This window comes from Phodopus roborovskii, unplaced genomic scaffold (genome assembly GCF_943737965.1).
Source record: "Phodopus roborovskii unplaced genomic scaffold, PHOROB, whole genome shotgun sequence".
Taxonomy (NCBI): Eukaryota; Metazoa; Chordata; class Mammalia; order Rodentia; family Cricetidae; genus Phodopus; species Phodopus roborovskii.
The window spans coordinates 13,979,921-14,004,312 of record NW_026125059.1 but is presented as its reverse complement, the minus strand read 5'-3'; the positions used below and the strand labels follow the sequence as shown (position 1 = coordinate 14,004,312).

Here is a 24,392-nt window from a genome sequence, read left to right as displayed (position 1 = left end):
TCCTCGTTCCCGGCTCCCAGGGCCGCCTGTCCCCAGGGAGCCCCGCAGGCTTAGCCCCACCCGGCCGGCGCTGCTCGCTCCCACGCCCCCGCCGCCGCTTGTCGGGAGCGCTTCCAGTGAGCCAGCGGGGCGCGGGCGCTGCAGGTAGGGGGTGCGCGGGGTAGGCTCAGGTGCAGCGGACCGGGGCCACGCAGCACGCGAACGCGGGGCGCCCTCCTCTGCCCGCCCCGTCTTCGCCCACGCGCTGGTCCCCTTTTAGGGAATTCTTTGCCTCTTGCCTCCTTGGGCGCGGGTGGGGCCGGGGCGCAGGGCGTTCTCCATTTTCCTGGCTCCTGCCTGGGTCTCAGGAGCCTGCCTCCCAATCTCCACTCTTCCCAGTACCTATGGTCGCGTAAACAACTGCCTAGCTCCAGGTCTCCGCTCCGCAGCCCCTGGTGGGCAATCTCTTCAACCTGGTAAGACCACAGCGTCAGGGGGAGGGGAGAGGAGAGAGGCGTCCGGGTGGCCCCGGTTCGCGGCAGCTCGCCTCCCCTCCCCGCAGCTCCGCAGACCGCCCCTGGGGCCCTGGGTATTTTTAGCGTTGTGACCTGGGCGGCAGCTCTAAGAAGTCTTTCTCTGGAGTCCGCGTCAGCGTCTCCGTTCTCCACGGCCAGCCGGCAGCCACATCAGCTCCCGGCACTTCCTTGACCCTGCCTGGCTCATTAGTTTTGGGTTCCCCGTGAGCTTACTCTAGTGCTTGAAGACCTGGCCAAGAGCTGGGTTACCCTGCCCAGAAGAGGTTTTTGGAGGATGACAATTTGTTCCTCACCCTAGAAATTTCCGTGCTCCCGGTGATGGTGATGGGTTCAGAGCAGTGTAGCAGGAATGAGAATGAATGCACAAGGCTGGCCCCAGAGCTGTGGCTGGGGTTCTGCAAATTTCAGTACTGGGAATCTCGAGGCCTGGTCTGAACTGTGCCCAGGCATTACCCTTCTAGTTGGCACTTGCTGGCAGGGGAGGTAAGCGAGACAGATGTGTGAGAGGAGGGGGGGGGGACAACTGTTAAGAGTTCAGAGGGAAGGTGGTCAGCTTTCCCAACAGCTGTCCTTCACGAAGTATGACCATGTAGTACTTCAGGTAGGACAGTGCCTCCGGTGGGGACCTGGGGCCAGAAAGATGGTTTTCTTAGGTGCAGAGGCAAGTCAGGAAGTTAGGCCTTTGACTTCAGAGAAAGGATTCGGAGGTGATGGGCATCGTGGCAATGGTGTGTGTGTGTGTGTGTGTGTGTGTGTGTGTGTGTGTGTGTGTAAAGAGAAGTGTGTGGGGGAGGAAAGTTGCTGTAGTCTTTCCTTGGGTTTCGAAGGGAGTGGGAAGAACCAGAGCATCTGCACCCTCTTCCCTAGCCTGCTGAGGGGAGCTGGGTCCATGAAATGGCCAGGCGCTCCCCCCCCCCCCCAACCTCTCAGAAGGACATTGTAGGCAGTTAGGCAGCCATTGGCAGCCTTGATTAACAGCAGGCTCTCATAGTGCCTGATACTGACATCCCCTTTGTGAAACCAGGGCTGGCCCTTCCTCTACATGAGCCTTGAAATGTGTGGGGTGAGTTTTGTTTCACAGAAGGGAAAGAGGCTGCTTAGACCAGAGCTGTCCAGACTGGAAGCAGAGGCGGGGATGCTGGCTGCGCGGGGCTCCTTAAGCCGGGGTCCCACTTCTTCCCATCGAATCCCCACAACTGCCTTTGTTTTACTCCTTTATCCTCCAGGGGCTGACATGGACCCAAATCCACGAGCAGCCCTGGAACGCCAGCAGCTGCGTCTCAGGGAACGGCAGAAGTTCTTTGAGGACATTTTACAGCCAGAGACAGAGTTTGTTTTCCCTCTGTCCCATCTTCATCTGGAGTCGCATAGACGTGAGTTTCAGGTCCTGAGTTCGGATGGGTTGGGGAAGGTGTCCTCGTGGTTCTCAAATCTTGGGAGCCATCTCCCTTGCTGTTTTTGTGACCCAGTAAACTCTGACTGGGGATCTCCCAGGCGATTCTGATGGTCTGGAAGCTTCAGCCTGGTCTGCCTGCCCTAACACTCTCTCATCTGCAGCCCCCATAGGCAGCATCTCGTCCATGGAAGTCAATGTGGACACACTGGAACAGGTGGAATTCATTGACCTTGGGGATCAGGATGGAGCAGATGTGTTCTTGCCTTGTGAGGACTCTCCACCAGCTCCCCACATGTCTGGTATGCCTCTCTGCTTGGGGGAGCTGGGTACCATTTGGTCAGTGCTGAATGTTTGGGCCCAGAAATGAGGTTGCAAGTCTGAGCTGGGAAAGAATCTTCAGTAGAAGCTGGAAGTGTGTGTCCCAGCTAGAGAAACAGCTCTGATTTAGGGAAGTTGACTCTCAGGGGGAAATGGTCTAGGAATGGCTGACTGCTTTTGATTTTAATTTTTTATGTTTGTGAAAGTAATGCAATTACCATAATTAAACTAATATAAAACATAATGGTCATGTTAGACAACCTAAAACCTACTCCTACTACTAAATTTTACCAAATGATTTACTGGATTCTTAATATTATACTAAGTCCTTCACATATTTTCTCTCGATCTTTATAATGCCCTATGAGGACAAGGAATAGACTTTTCATAGAAGGAAGTTAGAAGCCTGGTGGCGGTGGCGCACTCCTTTAGGCAGGTGGATCTCTGAGTTTGAGGCCAGCCTGGTCAACAGAGTGCGTTCCAGGACAGCCAAGGCTACACAGAAAAAGCCCATCTTGAAGTTAGAGGCTAGGGGTTGAGTTCAGAAGCATGCTACAGTATGCTTGCCGGGCAGGTATAAGACCCTGAGTTTGATTTTAGTGCTGGGAAAAAAAAAAAAATTAGGTTCAGAGAAGTTCAGTCACATAGGCAGGAAGTGGGAAAGCTGGGTATTCAAACCCTGTATCTAGTTCCAAACTCTGTATGCTTAACATGTAAGACACATACTCTTATTTAAAGGGGCTGCTGCCATTGCTAGATCCCTCTAATCACAGGCCTCAGGAAACAGAGGCAGCATGATCCTGAGTTTGAAGCCAGCTACAGAGCAAGACCCTGTCTGCAAAAAAACAAATTGCTATTATTTCCTGATGGCCTCAGACATTTGATACACCTTCTTAAGATTTTTACACTAAAAAGTTAGAAATGTGGGTGTCCTTCCTTGAGAGGGAAAATGACTTGCCTACAGCTATTCAGGAAGAGGTGAGGGAGAGCGGGAGCTCTTAGAAGGACAACAGCACATAAGATGATACAGTGGTAGGGATGGGGCTGGATCCTAATCCTGACTCCTTACTGATGGGGGGCGGGTAATTCTGGACAGGTGCCCATCCTTCTCTGTACTTCAGTTTCCCTGGCCAGATACTCTCAGAGTGCTCTAAAGCCCTGTGTGGGGGCCCTCACCAGCTCTTCTCTATGGGTAGGAGTGGACAACCGTCCAGAGGAACTGAGCCTGCCAGTACCCACGCCAGACAGGACCACATCCCGAACTTCCTCCTTGTCCTCTGACTCGTCTAACCTGCGCAGTCCAAATCCAAGTGATGGGGGAGCAGACACGCCCTTGGCACAGTCTGATGATGAGAATGGGGATGATGGAGGGGCAGAGCCTGGACAGTGCAGCTAGCACTGGGCCTCTTGAAGACTGACCAATCTGGCTGTTCTCCTTAGAGAGGAGATCCCAGGCCCAGCAGAGCACTCCGGAGAAGACACTTTACTTGCCATCAGCACCAAAGTGAGAAGGGATGGCGGATGGTGTACCTGAGAATTAGCCTTCCCCCTGCTTTCTGCTAACTTTCTCCCGCTGCAGCCTTCCCACCAGTGGTTTCCTTCTGAGGTAGGACTTCCAAATGAGAAGCGGGAAGATGAGGTAGGACAAGATAGCATTGCTTTGTTAGTACCCCTCCTGCCCCCAGGTGACCCTGTAGTCTTTCTCCTACATCGGTGTCTGAGGACAAGTTCTGAGGAGTTCCACTGCGCACTCTGTGAGGCTGTACTGTTGTAACCTTGCCTCTTTAAGTCCTTTTTGGAACAGGATATAGTATAAATAATAAACTATAATATACCAGTCATTTCACCTCATTCTTCACATTGCAAAGGTACCACACCCACTGTCCTTAACTAACCAGTGCCATACCTCTATCATTCATATACGCCATTTAGTCAAGAAATACTTAGGACTTTTAATATCTTTGCAAGGCATTTGTAATAGAGTTCTGAGTAAGGCGAAGTGCTTTGCTGTTTACACAGAGTTTATTGTCTGTGGTGGAGAAAATCAGGTAAATGCAATTCACAGTATAGTAAGTAGCAAGATCAAGTTCTCCTCTGGCATCAGGAAACAAACTTGTAGAATAATTTCTTAAGCAGAGAGATGAAGGACAAATAGGAGTCGCCAAGCTGGGCAGAGGGAAATGGATCCTATCCAGGGAGAAGGTGCAGCCTGTAAACACTGAGTGGAAAAGCCAAACTGGATGTGGGGGCTCACATATGTAATCTCAGCACTTGAGAAGTGGAGGCAGGAGGATCGGGTTCAAGGACAGCTTTGGTTTCATAGCATATGTGAGTCCAGCCAGGGCTTCATGAGACCCTGTTTCAAAAATAAAAAGTAAAATTGAGCAAAGAAGAAGAGACTAATAGACTAGCCTAAAGAAGCTAAAAAGCATTTAGTTCAAATAAATTGTTGGATTTGAAAATATACAGGGAGAGGTAAACTTGACAAAGGTCAGATTGTGAAATGCTTTGAAGCCTGTATTAGGTTTCAGTTTGACAGCTAGTAAAAGATCATGACTTAAGATACAAATTTATTTCCTCATACTAAAGAGGTCCAAAATACAGAACTGAGGGGAAGCTCCATGGTAACTGAGCACCAAGCTGCTTTTTGGGTTGTTTTCTGTAGCCATCCAAGGCATGTGACATCAGTTCTTGCCCATACCTCATGTTTAGGACAGTTGACAAAGCATTAGCCAGCATGGCTTTGAAAGGGGCAGGAAATGAGAAGAAATGGAGACTGGGCAAAGAGAGCACAGCCTGGGATCTGTTCTCACATGGACATTTTAAGAAATGGTACCCACTTCTATTTCATTGTCCAGAATTTTATAACAGAAAATGTTTCACTGTAACATTTTGTAAACACTTTGACACAGCATTTTCTATAAGAGGAAATTCTTGCTTTTGGAAAGACAGTAACCCTTTGAAATCACTGAATTTGCAGTGCATCAGATTCCAGTACTACCTGACATCTCTGAGAAACATGCCAGGGGAGGCTGGGATAGCCCTTTTTGTGGGGACTGTGTTGTCTTAACTGCAAGAGGATAGTAATCATTAGCAGCTTAGAGTTGGACTTCATTGGGAATAATGAAGGGTTAGAAGTGGTACTAATCTCCCATGTGAGGACAAAGACCACTGACCCAAATCATCATGGCCAAATTAATTCAAGCAAGCAACTAAAACAAGCTTTTTTTATTCATGTACACAGGTAGTCTCCCCCTTAAGGCAGGGTTCCAGAGATCAGCATTGGGCATGGGGGAGATAAGATGTTTATAGCTCAGGGGTAAGGGGTTTCTAAATGGGGGAAGTTGGCAGGCAAATAGGTGGGGTTATAGAAGCAGAATATAATAAGGTGGTCATAACAACAGGTAATCATTGTGGATTTTTGAAACAAAGGGTTGTAAAATGATCATAAACAGATTTTTGAAACAAAGACATGCTTGCCATTTCCTGGAATAGGCAGTATAGATGGAACTATTTGTAGTTAGGTTATAGGTGTGTCAGAGCCCAATCCTTGATAAACAGGTTTAATCATAAACAGGAATGGACCTAATTTGTCTTTACTATAAATTGACTTTGCAGCCTAAAATGGAGACAGGCTTGTTCATCAGTTGGACTTGCTTGTTTAAAAGGTAATTCTGGCTGCAGTTTAGAAAATATACTGGAGAAGGCAGGCTATAGACAGACAAATAATAATACAGTAATATATGAAAGTGATAATGGTGGTCCCAAAGGCAGTGGTGATTCCCTTACCTAGGCTGGAGCAGAGTGTAAACAAATTAACATTAATGTGCTGGTTGTTCAACAAGTGTAAAACACAAATACTGTATTGGCCCAAACGGGGTTAAAAAGGAAGAAAGAAAGAGTTGATTGTGCTTTTTCTGCCTTAGAGCTTAGTGTAGTGGAGCCCAAATGTAAATTTGCAGCCATGACTAGTGCCACAAGGCAGCCAGGTTCAGAGGTCACCAGAGATTCTCCCTTGAGGAAGTGACATTGGAACTGAGCTCTGAATAACAAGTAGGAATAAGCTAGGGGAGAAGTACCGAAGCCCCTTGTGGCATTCTGAGTGAAAGGGATCCAGTGCCTGGAAACCAGATGATTGCATTCACCTAAATAAGAGGTAGGAGTCAGGGTAGAAGTGATGGGTAGAGAAAGACTTAAAGAGGCTAACTGAGAAGCCTTTTTAATGAGTGAGTTAGGAATGGGACAAAGGTACCAGCATTGTTTGTATCTTATCCTGTAGGATGGTTTGCAGAGTTTGGGCTGAAGAGTGTAATAAATTTGTTTTAGATGTATTGAGTGTGAGTGTTTTTGATACATCCAAAACAACACAATAAGCAGGTACCTGGGTCCCCAGGTGTGGGGTTGGGTAAAAGGATTGGATTGAAAAAATAAACATACAAACATTCGTTAATGCATGGGTGGGAAGTGAAACCATACTGAGAATGAACTTGCCCAGAAAATCTTGAATGAAAGAAATTTTAGTACCCAGCCCATAAGGATTCTAGTTCATTTCTCACATTAAAAAGTCTTTAGTCTTCCTACCCTTCACATAACCACCTGCAGATTAGTGACTTTTAGGTTGAATCCCAAAACTCTTCAGTCTGAGTGACACTTGGCTTACAGTTTCATTTTTTTTCTTCCAGGAAGCCATTGTAAGTTAGTGTCCCTAAGGATAAATTTGTGGCATCTCCAAGGAAGCTAGAATGTCCTTCAGCTTCCCCTGTCTCTGTAAACTTGTAGCATAGATACCTTCTGCCCCAAAGTCTCTGGGTTCAAGCTGAGATCATCTATTAAGTTGGGCCAGGAACACAGCCTCAAGTTAACTCTTAGAATTTTTTAAGTTGCCTATGACTTTACTGTATACAGATAACAATCCTTGTCTGTGCCTACCCTCCCTAAGAATAGCAAAGCTCTACCTCTTCTGTTGATGAGCCCATCTTTCTCTTGAACTTTGGCATCTGAGCTCACCAAGCTCTGACAGGACTTTTTGGGACTACCCTTCTTCAGGGTGAATGACGAAAGCTGTACTTGCTTGGTCACCGTCAACATTCCAATAAATCTTTTAGTTCTCTAGACACACAATGCTAAGATTGTGGAGTTTGGAGCAGGAGCCTTCGTGGGGGAGGGATCTATAGCACTCTTGAGAAATAGAATTGTTTGTGAGTCTCTGGGAAATCTCCAGTTGAGCTAATATGAGCCCCAGCTCTGTCTGGAAAAGACTAGGGTCAGTGGGACCACAAGACCACTTCCTGGTTGGGACAAAGACCTCTCCTTCTGCCAAACCACAGGGGGCTGGCTAGCCTTCAGAGGCTTCATCTAGGGCTGACTGTTTCCTCAGGCTACACAGTATCCTTGGAGACAGCGTGCTGATTTAGGGCCAACTCCAAATTAAGGAGCCCAGCATTCAGTCTTCAAGCCACAGTGTGGCTTCTTTCTGTTGCAAGGCTTACTGGGTAGACATCCTGATAGACTCTGAAGAGGGATTCTCCAGCACCCTGGAAGAAGACTAAACTCATCTCTGCAGAACCTTGTGCTATGGAGGAAACAGAAGAGATCACAGATCAGGAGAGTCATTAAAACCTCACCCTGCAACAGTCCCCAGGAGTGTGCAGACCCCTGCCAACAGCATGATAATGTGAAGACAACAGTATGTGTTATCTGGCTCATTTAGGTGCAACTGAGTTCTACAATGTGCTGGCATTTGTAGAGACAGCAAAGATACCAAGGTGACCAAGAGCTCCTTCAGGAACAGACATGTCCCAGACAGTGGGAGTAGACACAATGAAGGTCACAGTGCAACTGCACAGGTGACTGTGGCTTGCTACAGGAGGGTCATCACAGGAGGTGCATGGGCTTTGATGATGGGGGCAACTTCAGGAGGAAACAGCACAAACTGGAAGAACCATGGCAAATAAGAAATTATTTGTAATGCAGCCTCTTTTCCTGGCTCTGCTGCTCACTTTCCATACTTTAGTTCCCTTATCTGTTACATGAAGATCATCCTCAACTGTCTGAAGAGATGGCTATTAATCCCCAATGTGTTATGATAACAAAGACCTTGAAAGTAGATAGGTTTTTAAAATAATTCCTTCTGTTTGTGTATGTGTATCCCTGGAGGCTAGAAGAGGGCACCAGATGTCCTAGAGCTGGAGTAGTAGGCAGTTGTGGAGCAATCAGGGTGGGTGCTGGGAACAGAACTCAGGGTCTTCTGCAAGAGGTGCAAGAGCTCCCAGCCACTGGGTCATCTCTCCCGCCCCCTGAAAGTAGGTGAGGAAAAGTGACATGCAGGTTGCTCATGCTTACACAGATTAGGACTCTGAATCTTCACCTGACATCAAATCTCTCCCTTACTACTGCAAGTCTAATGGGATCAGAAACACTAGATGTAGGGGAATGAGTCATCCTTTCAATGTTATTTTTTTAATAGAGATTCATCCACATAAAGTCAAGGCTCCTAGAGGCATTGAGTCTGGAGCTGGAATTGTAGGCGGCTGTGAGCCATCCATTGTGGATGTGGAAGAGTAGTGAGTGCTCTTAGCCAGTGAGCCATCTCTACAGCCCCTAAAGTCATCTTTGAACAATTCCTTTCTTGTTGGAGTCTATCTCAGCAGGCCTTCCTAAGACCAAGTTTGGGCTCTTCCTAGGAATAGTTGTGATATCTTACTCAAGAGCCTACTGACAAAATCCTCCATGAATGTGTTTCCTGGAGGGCAAGTGGAAAAACAAATGAGTTTAATATTGGAACAGCTATAGGTCAATAACAAAGAAAAAATGTGTACAAAAAGGTAACAGATTGTTCATGAGAGAAAATGCATGGATAACAAGAGCATGAATAGGTGTTCAACACCAGTATTGAGGAGAATGCAAAGTAGTACTACAGTGAGACCATCCAGATAGCTGCATTCAAAACCTAAAAACACCAAATGTTAGTAGGATGTGGAGCAGCAAGAACTCCTGGATTTTTATTGTTTTGTTTCTTGTTTACTTTGGGTTTTTGAGACAGGGTTTCTCTGTGTAGCCCTGGCGGTCCTGGAACTCACTCTGTAGACCAGGCCGGCCTCGAACTCAGAGTTCCATCTTTCATTGCCTCTGCCTCCTGAGTGCTGGGATTAAAGACTTGTGTTACCACTGCCCAGAAAACTTTCCTATTTTTAATAGACAAATAAAATGACAGTTTTTGGAGAAAGGCATGTTTCTTACTAAACGTTAAGCATACATATTTTTCTTTGATTCAGCCATCCTGCCCCTAAATCTTCTTCCAAGGGTCACAATAAATCCAAATCTACAAAGCAGCTTGTACAGATTATAATCAACTTTGTCCAGTATAACCCAAGCTGCTAAGAACTCCGATGCCCATCAACAGAATGGAGAAACTGGCTTATCCACACAACGTTAGCACTGCATAGCAATAAACAGAATGTCTTAGACACATGGGAAAAAGAGGCCACACAGCACTGTGTTCATGGAGATGTGAGGATGATGCAGAGCCAACTCCCATGAAGCTATGCTTTCGGTCTCCAAACCACAACGTGGTTTCAAAATCATTCCTTTCAGAAAAGAACAGGCAAAAACTTACACTATGGTATCATTTACATTTAGCCCTAGGACAGATCGATCTATTACAAAAACATTGGTTGCCTCTAGAATGTGTTCTGAAGATAGACATTGGCAGGGAAGAGTCATTAGCCATTTTTTGGGACTTTTAGGTGGTTATGGTTAAGTTTTGGGGTTCCCTCCCAACCCACACTGCTATGCTGGGTATGAACCCAAGGTCTCATGTATGGTAGGCCCTCTGCCCTGATTTAGTTACGTCCCAGGTCTCAGGAACATTCTATATCTTGTGTAAAATTGGGGGCTACAATGATATATTAATCAAAACCCAGTTGGTTTTACAAGACAGAAATGTGAACAAAACTGGACTCTGAGAATGGAGTACATCCATGTGTGAAATTTACTCCGTGGTGGCATCAAAGCTAAGAGATGAGTGGACTTGTTTGCTGGTGGGTAGCCATAATGTCGTTAAATGGTGGAGTGAATTTACGTGACTGGAGCTCATTCTTTCAAGTCTGTCACACAGTTTAAATTATTTATAATAAAAGGCCATGGGGATGGAGTTGTAGGGCAGGCAGCTCTGCCTTGGGAGTTGCTGGCTAGCTAGGTTTAGTAAACAGACACTAGACGTTTGCCCCTCACACCTGTAGTTCCAGCACTCGGTGCTGTGATTTTTCGGTACCTTCCTTCAACTACGAAATGGCCATACTGCATATTGAGCGCTTCCTAGAGGGTGGAAGCATCTCGAAGTGCGTGAGCCCTCAAGTCAGCCCACCCTCCCCGCCAAAAGCCCACTCCCCTGCACCAGCAACCTCCGGGACCAGCGGACCGGTCGCGCTGCCCCTCCGGTAACCGCACTGTGGTTTCCGGGACATCACCGGAAGTCCTTCCTTACACACCCTTCCTATTGGACGCCGGCTTTGGTGGGCGCGGGCGCTGCTGGGAGGCGGAAGCGGCCGCTGGCATGGCGGCGGCCGTGCCGCTCGCTGCGCTGCAGCTGCTGCTGCTGCTGGGACCCGGCTGCTGGGGCCACGCGGAACGCCCACGCGACAGCCTGAGAGAGGAGCTTGTTATCACTCCGCTGCCCTCCGGGGACGTGGCCGCCACATTCCAGTTCCGTACGCGTTGGGATTCGGATCTGCAGCGGGAAGGAGGTGAGTTCAGGACCTGAGAAAAATGTCTGTGACACTTCACTGAGTTCGTTTAGGGGACAGTGTCTGAGGGCGGGGTCTGGGTCGCCACTCACCTGCCCTGGTGTCTTCAGTGTCTCATTACAGGCTCTTCCCTAAAGCCCTGGGGCAGTTGATCTCCAAGTATTCCCTGCGGGAACTACACCTGTCATTCACGCAAGGGTTTTGGAGGACTCGATACTGGGGGCCACCCTTCCTGCAGGCTCCATCAGGTGCAGAGCTCTGGGTCTGGTTCCAAGACACCGTCACAGAGTGAGTTCCCACCTCAGGGACTGTTACGGGTCGTGGAGGGAGTGTGGCAGGGGAAGGTGTTGTCATCTTGCCATTGCCCTTGGGATCAACTGCCCTAATAGGTGGCGATCCCACCAAATTGATTTTGGAAATAAGGGATGATATTACAGGACCGGGTAGATGCCATGTCATAAAATGGTTTGCCACTTAAGTGTGAGGACCTGAGTTTGAAAGTTCCAGAACCCACTTGAAAAGCAGGGCTGGTGATGCAGGCCTGTAATCCCAGAACTGGAGGAGGTGGAGATTGGAGGAACAAGCTTGCTGGATCACTGACCTCCAGGTTCAATCAGAGACCCTAATCACACACACACCCCCCAATGAAGAGAGGGAATGAAGAAGACAAATCTTGTTCATCTCTGGCCTCCACTGCTGTGTGCATCGGTGTGCCTGCATATACAACACAAAGAAATTCATTAACACCCAGTGGCATTCTTTACTTTGCTGAGTGAACATTCTATGCTGCATGCTTTGAAGTCTGAGGTACTACATGCATTTCCCTACAGAGGCAAATAGCAGACAGCTGGTGCTTACTGTTGACATGTAAAGCCACAAATACAAATAATTGGGAAACTAGGTTTATTTATTTTTTTGTCTTTTAAAAAATAATTTCCATGCCTTACAAAACATTTGTGGGCTAGCACAATGGCTGAAGGAGTAAAAACATTGGTGAAGCATTAGAATGAGGTGTTTAAAGATATCTCATTTTCATTTGCCTCTTCCTCTCTTAACCACCATGTAAGATCAGTAGCTTCAATTTGATTTTTTCAGACAGTGTTTCTCTGTAGCATTGGAGATTGTCCTGGAACTCCCTCTGTAGACCTGGCTGGCCTTGAACTCACAGAGATCCACCTGCCTCTGCCTTCCAAGTGCTGGAATTAAAGGAGTGTGCCGCCAACACTCAGTTCAGTAACTTAAATATTACTGGGCTTAGAGCAATGATTGGGAGTGGTGGCGTTGTGACAGATCCAAGAAAAGCCTGTGTGACAATCTGAAGTAGAAGCCACCACTCAGTTCCTATGGATTGCTACCATATGACTGTGGATGACTGTGGAGGTGTAATGTGTCACTATCAAGAGAGATTAGACTTTAGCATGAGAATTGACATTTAAATAACAAGTAATTTTAAAGTTTACTGGAATGCTGTATGGGTTGGTGTTACTCGCACCAAATGAAGCATGGTGCTTAGGGCAGGATGCTGCCGCCACCTAGCCATCTCCTGAGGGGATTTGAGTGGGGTCTTGAGTGCTCACACATACCACAGAGCAAAGGAACTATGTTTGAGGACAGCAGAAAGGGCTCCTTGGAGGAGGGGAACAAGAATGGAGCAGAACTTGGAAGGCAGCAGAAATACATGAGCAAAATGTTCCCAGCGAGATGAACCACTTGAACAAAGACCTACAGAGCTGCCGAGATACTCAGAGAAAGGGCTAAGGAGGAGAGATGAGGCAAGGGCATCACTGAGCAGGGGTAGTGACATTCTGATTCCCGTGGTTGAGATATGACCTCGTTCTACCATGGACTTGGCAGTTAGCTATGGCTGTATGAAGGAGGCCACCCGAGGTAGGGAGTTACAAGAGTATAACAGCAGGACAGTAAGTGTGTGTGTCTTTGTCTAGTGTGGATAAATCCTGGAAGGAGCTCAGCAATGTCCTCTCCGGGATCTTCTGTGCATCCCTCAACTTCATCGACTCCACCAATACGGTCACTCCCACCGCCTCCTTCAAACCTCTGGGGCTGGCCAATGGTGAGATAGCCTTTGAGGTCTTTCTTTCTTGTACTTTCTACCCTAACATTTGCCTCTTTCCCTCGGGCTCCTCTCCCACAGATGGCTAGATCCTAAGTCCTGTGGGTGTGCAGATAGCTTTCTAAGGCTGCTATCTCTGTATTGCCTTCTCTCTCACTGGAGATGGGACCACTTGGCAGTGGTACAGGGAGAAGGTGGGCTCACCCGCATCTTCTGAGTGTGGCTCCAGAGTAGGACCCAGGTATACCCTGGATAAACCACTGTCTCCCTCAGACACCGATCACTACTTCCTGCGTTATGCTGTGCTGCCTCGGGAGGTTGTCTGCACCGAGAACCTCACCCCGTGGAAGAAGCTCTTGCCTTGTAGTTCCAAGGTGAGTGTGGGTGGGTGGGTAGGTGTGTAGGTGGGAGCCCCACAAGAAGAAGGGAGTTGGCAGATGTCCCTTTACAGCCTGGCAGCCAGGATGTATTTAAGAGAATCTGTGCCCCATGTCAAGTGCTCCATGCAAAGTACTGACCAGTACTCCTCCTGTCTCCTCCAGGCAGGTCTGTCAGTGCTACTGAAGGCAGATCGCTTGTTCCACACCAGTTACCACTCCCAAGCAGTGCATATCCGTCCTATCTGCAGAGTAAGCCATGGGGAATGGGAATGGGTTTTATCCAGAGGCTCTGACAGACAGTACAGGTAAATCTGCCTGGTTCTGGCTGAGTAGTGAGAGGCAGAAGTGATCCTCATTATGTGGGGCATTGGCTGTGCACCAGGGTAACTGAGTGGTTGCCTGGGAAGCACTCAATAAATCTTTATCGTGGAACACAAAGTCGGGAACAGCAGCCATGTGAGTACAGCTGTTGGCTCGGTCACTCGCCAGCTGGCATGACCTTGAGGAAATCATTTCATTTCCTTGAACTTCATTCTCTCGTTTGTCACATGAGAATAATAGATTCTATTTCGGGGGTGGTTGTAATGGTTCATCAAACTGAGGCCCATCAAGCTGTTGACATGGGATCTGGCTCAGGTTCAAGTGCTCCCCCATAGGGAACAGTAGCAAGTCGGTAGTGAAGATACATAAACAGATAGGGCTTACGTCCCAGTTAGTCCTTGGGGCTGTATGGTGGGATGAGAGTAAAGTGCTGACTGCTACCATCCGGCCCTTATGACAGAATGCTCATTGCACCAGCATCTCCTGGGAGCTGAGGCAAACCCTTTCGGTTGTATTTGATGCCTTCATCACGGGACAGGGGAAGAAAGGTAAGCTGCCTTGGTACCTCATCTCTCTCCACCTGTCTCAGTCCTGCTCTGCCTGCATGGACCCAACCACCCCAGCCCTTGTTCAGCCCTGCTCTTTCTTCTCAGACTGGTCCCTCTTCCGCATGTTCTCGCGGACGCTCACTGAGGCCTGCCCACTGGCATCGCAGAGCCTAGTTTACGTGGACATCACAGGCCACAGCCAGGTACCAAGGTGTTTAGCCGCATATACTCTCCTTCCCCAACATCAGCCTGCCCCTCTGCTTGCTTCTGAGTGCTGCCCTTGTGTTGCCAGGACAACGAAACCCTGGAGGTGAGCCCTCCTCCCACCTCCACATACCAGGGTGTCATCTTGGGCACCCAGAAGACCTATGCTGTCTATGACTTGTTTGACTCAGCTATGATCAATAACTCCCGCAACCTCAACCTCCAGCTCAAATGGAAGAAACCTCCAGAAAATGGTGAGTTGATGGGGGGGGGGATGGGGAAAGGGGGTCACAGCTCAGCAGATCCTCAGTTTTATCCCATTCCCTTAAGTTCATAGGGGTTTAGACCTAACTCTGCATTCATGGTACTGGTTTTAAACTCACCTCTTCTTCACTTAATGACTGGGCAAGTTTCTACCTCCACAGAGCCTTAGTGTCTATAACAATAAGGACACTAATACCTAGTGGATAGGATGTGATGATTACTGTAAAATACAGAGTTCATTCATACATTCAGCCGGTCCAGTAGTTTTGAATTTGTGCCATGCTCTAGACATAGAGTGGTAAATAATACCGTCTTATTTCTTATTTGCCACTGACGTTCTGTAAGAGAGTAGTGTCGGTTCATTATAGTTGTTACTGAAGGGAAGGGAGGAACCCCCTGAGAGTGCTCTTGTGGGCAGGAAGGGGACACAGGGGCAGACACATGAGCACATGTTGTCCTTGTGGTCGAGGGAAGCTGGATGATTCCAGAGCCAATGCACCCAGTTCTTCTGGCAGAGCTTTTCCCCACCTGGCCCCTGATCGGGGGCTCTGAGTATGGCTCAGGCAGCTGGGGTAGGAACTGAGGCTCCTTTAGGAAGTGATTCAGTGTTGCTTCTTTTTTTTTTTTCTCAGCAGAGGCCCTTCCTGTGCCCTTCCTGCATGCGCAGCGGTATGTGAGTGGCTACGGGCTGCAGAAGGGAGAGCTGAGCACGCTGCTGTACAACGCCCATCCTTACCGGGCCTTCCCTGTGCTGCTGCTGGATGCTGTGCCTTGGTACCTGCGGCTGTATGTGCACACCCTCACCATTACCTCCAAGGGCAAGGAGAACAAACCAAGTGAGGAGCTAAGTCCCAGCCAGAACCCCCAGTTCACCTCAGCTCACCCTTTCTTAGAATCCTCCAGATTCCCTTCTCCGTACATAGTTCCTGAAGTACCCCCGAAGGCCTGTAAAGGCAGAGAGAGGGAGAGTTAGGAATGGTTTTAGAAAATACAGCAGAGGCTGGGTGGTGGTGACGCATGCCTTTGCCCAGCACTTGGGAGGCAGAGGTAGGAGCATCTCTATGAGTTTGAGCCAGGGCTGTTACACAGAGAAACCCTGCCTTGAAAAAGCAAACAACAAAACCCAGTAGAAAGCATCACTGTGTTAGATTCAGAAGTAACTAACAAAGCAAAGCAGCCCTTCTGTACTTGTAGAACATGTGTCGCTGAGGATTCTTAGTGCAGTCCAAGGACAGCAGCCTCATGCCTCCCCACTTCCTCCTCCCTGAGAACGTCCTCAAGTTTCAGGACAGACAGAGTCTGAGACAGAATGGGTTAGACAAGGAGAAGTAGCCGTGGGGGTGTCTGGTTTCTTCACTTTTTTGGGAGAGTAAAGAGGTTAACCCCTTGTTAACCCCTTGATGCACAAACATCACTGTTAAGCCAGAAACTTTCCTTTCTTGTTCTTCCCCAAAATCATATGTTAATATCAATATTCTGAATTTTAAAGGTCCCACAGTCTTTAAAAATTCAAACATTTAAAAATTCATCATGTTGAAGTAGCCAATTTCTTTTAAATTTCAAAGTCTTAGCCAGGCAATGCTGGCACATACCTTTAGAGTTTGAGGCCAGCTTGGTCAACACAAAGACACCCTGTCTTGGGGGGAAAATTCAAAGTCTTTCAAGGGTGGGCTGCAATAAAATCAAAAATAAATTAAATACTTCTCACTTCAGGAGGGAAGAACAAGGGAACGGTCACAATCTGAACATAGCAAAACCAAACCCAACAGTATAAATAACTCAGTGTCCAGTTGCTGGGACCCACTCACGATCTGGACTCCTCCGAAGGGCTGGGGTCCCTTCTGCAGCTCCGCCCTCTGCAGCGCACACAGCTGTCTTCTCGGCTCCAGCTGACTCCACTCCGTGCTGCTGCTGTTCTCGGTGGTCGTCCCGCGGCACTGGCCTCTCCAGATGCCGGGGTCTCTGCTGACACTGGGCTGCACTTTCACCAGCAGCCTCTCCTGGGCTCTCTTCAGGGACTCCAGCCCTGCCACACAGGGACAAGCTTCAGATGTTCTCTGTGATACCTTCATACCTTCAAAAGCAGCACTAGCTGGGTGACTCTTATATGACCAATTTAGTTGCCCAGCACAAAGTACAACCTTGGCTACCTCTGGAACACAGCTTCTGTGTGCTGACTGTAAGAAAACACTTCCCAGAAGACTTCGCCTCAATGATGCTGGTCTCTTAATCACTGCTAGTTCTTCAGCTCCAGATGAGCAGCATTTATTGTCCCCCAAAAAGCAAAGGTTTACTTTAGCAATTCGTGTGTTTTGTTAATCACAGCAGATTTTTCTGGTCTCTTGCCAATGACAGCCAATTCTCCAGCTCCAGCTGAGCAGACACCACAGATTTTTCACACAAAAGGCCTGGTAGAGTCTTTGCTTCCCTCTGAAACTTCACAAGCCAGGCTGCCATCCTCTACACTGCTCTCTACACTGGAACATTCTTATCTTCCAGGCTCCCACAGAACACTTACTGACTTTTCCAGCTCAAAGTCCTTCCATAATACTCCCTAAAACAACATGGTCACATCCGTCATAGCAATACCCAATTCTTAGTACAAACACCTGTCCTAATTAGGGTTTCTGTTGCTGAGATGAAGAAACACCATGACCGATAGCATGTTGGGGATGAAAGGGCTTATTTGGCCTACACTCTTACATAGCCCATCATTGAAGAAATTCAGGACAGGAACTCAAACGGGGCAGGAACTGATGATGCAGAGATGCAGAGGCTGTGGAGGGATGCTGCTTACTGGCTTGCTCAGCTTTATTTATTTATTTATTTATTTATTTATTTATTTTTTTGGTTTTTTCAAGACAGGGTTTCTCTGTATCTGTCCTGGAACTAGCTCTCGTAGACCAGGCTGGCCTCAGACTCAGAGAGATCTGCCTGCCTCTGCCTCTGCCTCCTGAGTGCTGGGATTAAAGGCGTGCACCACCACTTCTCTGCTTAGCTTGCTTTCTCCCTACAATGGGCTGGGCCATTCCCCATCAATCACTAGTTAAAATGCCCTGTAGCATAGCTGGATCTTATGGGAACATTTTCTCAGTTGAGGGTTGCTCCTTTCGGGTAACTGTAATTTGTGTCAAGTTGACATAAAGCTAGCCAGTACAGGGGTAAAATTTAGAATTTGTTATGTTTTTTTTTTTTTTTTTTTTTTTTGGCCAGGAGGCTGAGAAAGACAGATTGCTGAGTTTGCCTGGTCAAGAGTGAGTTCCAGGACAGCCAGGGCCACCAGAGAAGTCTTGTCCCCAAATAAACGAATTAAGTTTAAAATTTTTAAAGAAATGTTATTTTTTAAAGAAAGTATTGACATTTGCTGATGCTTCCTACTGGATGCCTGGCATCACCCAAGCATTTGTTTTACTTTGGTATGAAGAGATACCGATGATGAAGAAAGAGGCAAATATCAATCCCAGGGGCCAAACTGAGGAACTTTTAAATCATGTTTCCTACATTTTCAAACCTTTGGTTAATAGTTTCAGCACTATTCAAAAATTGTGTTTCAGACATCCTTTATACATAGGGTGAATTTTGTGCCCCCCCCCCAGGGTATTGGGAATTGAAAAATGAACTTAGGCCTTGTACATGCTAGACAAGTGCTGTCTATTCTATTACACCCCCGCCCTCTTTGTTTCGGATTTTGTGGTTGGGTTTTTTTTTATTGTTTGTTTGTTTGTTTGTTTGTTTGTTTGTTTGTTTTGAGATAGGGTCTTCCTGTGTCTCCTTGGCTGGCCTGCTAGGATCATTGGTGTTTGTTGTTATACTCAGCTTCCCACTGACCTTTACACTTGGAAACAGGGTCTTGTGAAGTTGCCCAAGCTGGTCTTGAACTTTCATTCATCCACTTTCCTCAGCCTCCCAAGCATCTAGCAGCATGGGCGTAGCACAAGACTATTCTTCCAGGGTCAGCTGCGTTTTCTTTGACTCTGGAGAATCTTGAACACACCCAAGCATAATAGGTTCCCAGCTGGGTATCATGCCTTTAGTAATCTCCTATCTTTCTTAAAGCATTGTATCAATTTCACTTTAAATATTTCAGAATATGTTCTTAATAGACAAAATTAAGCCATTATCACTATTTATTTCCAGGTTAGCATACATACACCACATTGGATTTTTTGTTTGTTTGTTTGTTTTGTTTTTCGAGACAATGTCTCTCTCTCTGTATTGCTTTGGAGCCTGTCCTGGAACTCTCTGTAGACCAGGTGACCTCAAACTCAGAGATTCACCTGGCTCCCCAGTGCTGGGATTGAAGGCATGGGCCACCAACCAACGCCCGGTTAGCATCTTTATATGCTATCACTCTCAGTGTCTCCCAGGGCTCTAGCACTAGCTTTCTGTGTCTGGTTTGTCTGTTCTTTTCATCGTCTGCTTGCCTCCAGCATGCTCTTGCTCTTTATTTCTTGAGCGCTTTCTTCTTTCATTGGTGTGCTTTATTTTTTTAGGGTGGTTTTAGGTTTGCAGAACAGTTAAGTTCAGAGATCCTGTGTTCATTCTCTGCAGTCAGCTCTGTTATCACTCTCATGCTGCACGCCATGTGTGCTCCTCTCCATCCCCCAGCCCGGGACTTGCACATGTGAGGCGAGCACTTTACAACTGAGCTCAGCCACAACCCCCCCCCCCCCAAACTTTGGTTTTCTAAGACAGGGTTTCTCTGTGTTGTTTTGGCTCTAACTCACAGAGATCTGACTGCCTCTACCTCCCCTATACTGGGATTAAAGGCGTGTGCCGCTGGTGGAGGTGGCTGGAGAGGTGGCTTAGCAGGTCAAGAGCACTCACTGCTCTTCTAAGAGGACCTAAATTTGGTTTCTAGCATCCACATCAGGCAGCTCACAACCACCTCTAACTCCAGCTCCTGGGGGAATCTGACACCCATTTCGATCCTTTTTGGGTAGTACACTCATGTACAAACCCACTCACAGACACACGTACATAAACATAAAACAAAAATAAAATAGTAATTAAAAAAAAGAACTACTGAAAATCATGATTGTGCCGGAGATTGAACCCAGAACCTCATGCTTGGTAGGTGTTAACATCAATCTGTACAGTTCACAGCTTTTTAAATTTTATTTTTCTATTTGCTTACAAAGTAACAGATTTTCTTATGGCTTTCTCATATATACTTTTTAAAAAGTGCTATTTGCTAAAACTGGGTCGTCTGTTATATAATGTGTAAGGAATGTTTGGCATTTCTGGGTTTGTCCTTGTGCTACTGTTTAATGTGAGCTGGTATTACATTTAGAAACTTGATTAGATTTATGTCCTATATTTTTGGCAAGAATTCCCAAATGACTCTGTGGACCCCCTGTTGCATTACATCAGAGGGCGATGCCTGGTGCCCCAGTTTAATGAATTATTCATGTGTTTATGTATTTGTTTATTTGTGGGAGGGTTATTTGTTCTGGGGCATGCGTGAAGAGGTCAGAGGGCAGCTTGCAGGAGTTGATTCTCTCCTTACCATATGGTTTCCAGGGACTGAAACCAGCAGGGCTGTCAGGCTCAACAGCAGGTGTCTTTACCCTTGAGCCACCTGAGCAGCCCAGATGCCCCAGTTTTAGTGATGGGAGATTGATGGTCCGCAGCTTCCACGGCAGCTTCTTCTGACTGTGTCCTGGGTTTGCCGCCTGGAAGCACGCTCTCCCTTTTCTGAAAACACATTTCTTCTCTAGCTTGACTTCTTTTTGATCCCAAGGCAGAGGGGCAGGGAGGTGTAGGTAGTCTGATTTTAGGAACAGAGTCTAGGTGGCTCTTGCCTCCATCCAGGTTACATCCATTACCAACCTGCCCAGGACCGACAGCAGCCCCACCTCCTGGAGATGCTGATTCAGCTGCCAGCCAACTCTGTCACCAAAGTCTCCATCCAGTTTGAGCGGGCGCTGCTCAAGTGGACTGAGTACACACCAGACCCCAACCACGGCTTCTATGTCAGGTGGGCTCTACCCCATAGTCTGCCCCCACTCCTGCTCTTACCCTTTGGTAAGAGGAGCCAGTAAAGAACACAGCCTGTCTGCTTCTCTGCAGCCCATCTGTCCTCAGCGCTCTGGTGCCCAGTGTGGTGGCAGCCAAACCAGTGGACTGGGAAGGGAGTCCTCTCTTCAGCACCTTGTAAGTGTGACCACACCCTCCTGCTGTTAGGTCCTCAGCTACCTACTGGGTGGCTTCCAAAGCCGTGGGGGATTTAATCTGTGAAATGTGTGAAGATCGTAGCAAAGGCTTCTAGGGTGCTACTGCTAAAACAAGTAGGCGAGAATAGTAGCATGTACCCAGTGACCTGAAAAGCAGCCCAACTGCTTACTGAAACTGCTCACCAAGCCGCAAGGATTTCAGAAAGCCTCTGATATGCAACCTGGCCTGTCTCGCTGTGCTCACAACCCAAAGGGCATATTGTTTTAGATTAGGGTGGTGGTAGTGGTGGTTTTGGTGGTGGTGTATATAGTAAGTTACTTATTTTTGTGAGGATGGCCATTTAGGCTGAGACTAAGCTAAGGCAGTAACAAGGCAGACCTGTCAGTGTTGGTGGCTTCTTTTAACCAGGCATGCATGCATGTGTATGGGGGATGCTCCTTTACAAGGTTTCAAGACTAGAACTCTGGAAGCTGTGACTGAGTAGCACTAGCTGCCGCTCCGGGTTGGGGAAGACAGTGGGGAGGGAGGGACAGCCAGTCCCATCTCACCACTCTCCCCCATCCCTAGGTTCCCAGTGTCTGATGGCTCCAGCTATTTTGTGCGACTCTACACAGAGCCCTTGCTGGTAAACCTGCCCACACCTGACTTCAGCATGCCCTACAACGTGATCTGCCTCACGTGCACTGTGGTGGCTGTGTGCTATGGCTCCTTCTACAACCTCCTCACCCGAACCTTCCACATTGAGGAGCCCAAGTCAGGTGGCCTGGCCAAGAGACTGGCTAACCTCATCAGGCGTGCCCGCGGTGTCCCTCCTCTCTAAGACTACCCTTGAGCATTCCTAGCTGCACCCTACCCACTCACTCCTGTTCAGGGCAGTAGGGCTGGGACTTTTTCTACCACTCTTTCTGTCCCCAGAGTTAGATTTTGGAGCAAACTCCGCCTAGGCCTGGCCAGGGCCTAGAGCTGTGGTGACCAGTGTGGCAGCCTCAAGCCAGATGCAGTGCAGAAATGCACGTTTCCCTTCTTCTGTAGCAGCCTCACTTGTGTCCAGAAGTGGCTAGTGCTGCTGTACACTGGACAGCCTAGAGAAAGTCCCATCATCGCAGGACGTTCTGATGGCCCAGGAAATGGAGTGCAGAAGCGCTTGTGTACTGTGTGGTGGGTTGAATTTACTGTTGTAATAAAGTGGCTGCTTTCCTAGGTTATTGCTGTCTCCTTGAGGCCTGGGAAGAGTTCCCAGCCAAAGCCTGCGTGAGGAGTGCAGCTCTGCCCACTCCTGCCAGAAATTCCTCCTCTGTGTATTCTCCACACCCCTCTCAAAGTAATTCTCCAACTCTGGGTTTGGCTGGGAGGTTTTGTGTAAATATAATCTATGATCATGAAAATGAATCCTGTCAGCAAGGGCAGAGGCAGGAACGGCTAACTGCCGTGTCAAAATGGCTGGGGCTCACTGTGGTGCTGGGAAACGAACGTTTGATGCTAAGGACCACTCCTTAGACCACCCACAAGCTCTGAAGTTTGGCCGTTGGCTCCAAGCCTGCCCCTGCCCGCCTCCCCTTGTTAGAGAACTCTGGGTGGGTTCCAGCATGGCATACATGGACTGTTCACCAACCATGAAACCCTTAACTGCCTGCTTCACTTTCTTCCAAAGCTGAGTGAGACATTGCTTCCTCTGGGAAGTCTATGGCGTGCCAGGGTGGCATCAGTGCCTCTGCTTGCACTTACCTTGTCCCTTGTTACCCGCTCGTGCCTGTTGACTTCCATCGCACAGTGCTTGCCGTAAGGGGGGGGGGGGCGTCTTTCAGTAGGGGGTGGCCCATCTCAGGATGTACCGATAGTGCTCAGTCAGCAATGGCAAGCAAGCATCTGGTGAATTCTGGTCAGGGTCACTGGCTGGGCCATTTTGGGTCATTCACCAGCTTAGGCAGATGAAAGGAGGGAGGGAAGGTGCTGGGCTAGTCCAGACCTGAGCAAAAGCAGCTTGCTCTAGACCTTTCTCCTTGTGCTTTCTCTCCAAGGAGCAAATAAGCAAGTTGTGAGAGGCATGAGTGCAGCTGGGCCAGGAGCTGTGCTTATGACCTGGAAACTCAGTAATCTGCAGTTAGGATTGTGAATTCAAGGCTCAACCAGGCTATGTAGATCCCATCTTCAAAAAACAAAACAAAACGGAGAGAGAAACAAAGGCTGGGCACATTGGCACATAACTTTTATCTAAGCACCAGGGAGGCAGAGAGTCAGGTAGCTGCTCTCTTGAGTTCAAGGCCAGCCTGGTCTACCCGTAAGTTTAGGACAGCCAGGGCTACATAGTGAGACCCTGTCTCAAAAGTACAGGAAAAAAATGTAGGTGGGTGGCTTTCAAAAACTGAAGGATTTTGGCAGTCAAGTGGTGTGTGGGGTTTGACGGCCAAGTCAGAAGGGCATGAAGTAGCCCTGATCCATCTCAAGCACCTCCACAGGCTGCCTGCACCTGCATGTCTTGCTCATCTCTCCCAGAATGCATTTACCCAGCTGCCTTCATCTTCTTGCCATCTCCATTTGGATGGCTGGGATCCCCACAGCTGAGCTTCTCATATTCCCTGCTCCACCCCAGCTGTTTCACCCATAGTCCCCCTACATCTGTCAGTGGCATCCGTCCTCTTTCCATCTGTCCAGACCTTGGAGTCATCTTTGATCTTCGGCACATCTAATATGCACCTTCAAAATAAACTCAGACTCTGACGCCTTTATGTGTGGGTGCATAAGGAAACTAGATGTCAACAGCAAGTGCCATCTTGTGCTTTTTTGTTTTAATTATTTGCATGTGCATGTCTGTATCACATGCATACAGTGCCCACAGAGACCAGAGGAGGGTGTCGTGTCCCCTGTGGTGAGTTACAGATGATTGTGAGCTACCCTGTGGTTGCCAGAAATGAAAGCCAGGTCCTCTCAAAGAACAGCCAGTACTCCTAACCCTGAACTATCCATCGTACCATTGTCTTTTGAGACAGAGTTTCTCACTGGCTTGGAGTTGGCCAACTAGGCTAGGATGGCTAGAAGCAAGCCCCAAGGGTATGAGCCTGTCACCATCTCCCCAGCACTGAGACATATACATGTCACTATGCCTGTTTTACATGTCCTCTAAGGATTGAACACTGGTCCTCAGGCTGACTCAGCAAGCCCTTTACCAGGGGAGCCACCTCCCAGCCTTCCAGACTTCTTTCTGCCTTCCACTATCAAGTTTTCTGAGGCGTGTTCCTGGCCACACCCTATTTCTAGCTCCTTCTTAAGCCCCAAGCATGTTCCTTTCCTGGTTGTTTTCCACTCCAGCTCTAGCCTCCTTTTCACAAACTGTGAGCAGTCATTACTCCCCCTGTCCTGCACTAGAGTCTGCCAGTGATCTAAGGTCACATGGAAAGCCCCCTGCTAAGCAAGTCAGGCCAACCTGTTCTCAGCTTCTAAGTCTTGGTGTGTGTGG

The 24,392-nt window shown here is 48.0% G+C and overlaps 2 protein-coding genes across 6 annotated transcripts; both read left to right on the top strand.

Moving 5' to 3' along the window:
* Dbndd2 (dysbindin domain containing 2) lies at positions 1–4,066 on the top strand. 4 transcript variants are annotated; one of them, XM_051186577.1, is made up of 5 exons: positions 79–144; positions 379–455; positions 1,742–1,888; positions 2,073–2,210; positions 3,426–4,066. In XM_051186577.1, exons 3-5 carry the CDS (start codon positions 1,750–1,752, stop codon positions 3,623–3,625), a joined length of 477 nt encoding a protein of 158 aa, XP_051042534.1. In that variant the 5' UTR covers positions 79–144; positions 379–455; positions 1,742–1,749; the 3' UTR covers positions 3,626–4,066. The 4 variants fall into 4 exon arrangements, with proteins under 4 accessions (XP_051042527.1, XP_051042534.1, XP_051042519.1 ...); XM_051186570.1 differs by lacking the exon at positions 379–455 and having other exon boundaries at positions 1–144; XM_051186562.1 differs by lacking the exon at positions 79–144 and having other exon boundaries at positions 313–455; positions 3,326–4,066.
* Positions 4,067–10,741: 6,675 nt separating this feature from the next.
* Positions 10,742–22,344, top strand: Pigt (phosphatidylinositol glycan anchor biosynthesis class T). 2 transcript variants are annotated; one of them, XM_051186546.1, is made up of 12 exons: positions 10,742–10,973; positions 11,084–11,261; positions 12,917–13,044; positions 13,318–13,418; positions 13,587–13,673; positions 14,206–14,293; positions 14,399–14,496; positions 14,586–14,751; positions 15,397–15,597; positions 20,576–20,741; positions 20,834–20,917; positions 21,506–22,344. In XM_051186546.1, exons 1-12 carry the CDS (start codon positions 10,784–10,786, stop codon positions 21,756–21,758), a joined length of 1,740 nt encoding a protein of 579 aa, XP_051042503.1. In that variant the 5' UTR covers positions 10,742–10,783; the 3' UTR covers positions 21,759–22,344. The 2 variants fall into 2 exon arrangements, with proteins under 2 accessions (XP_051042503.1, XP_051042502.1); XM_051186545.1 differs by having other exon boundaries at positions 15,394–15,597.
* Positions 22,345–24,392: the final 2,048 nt, after the last annotated feature.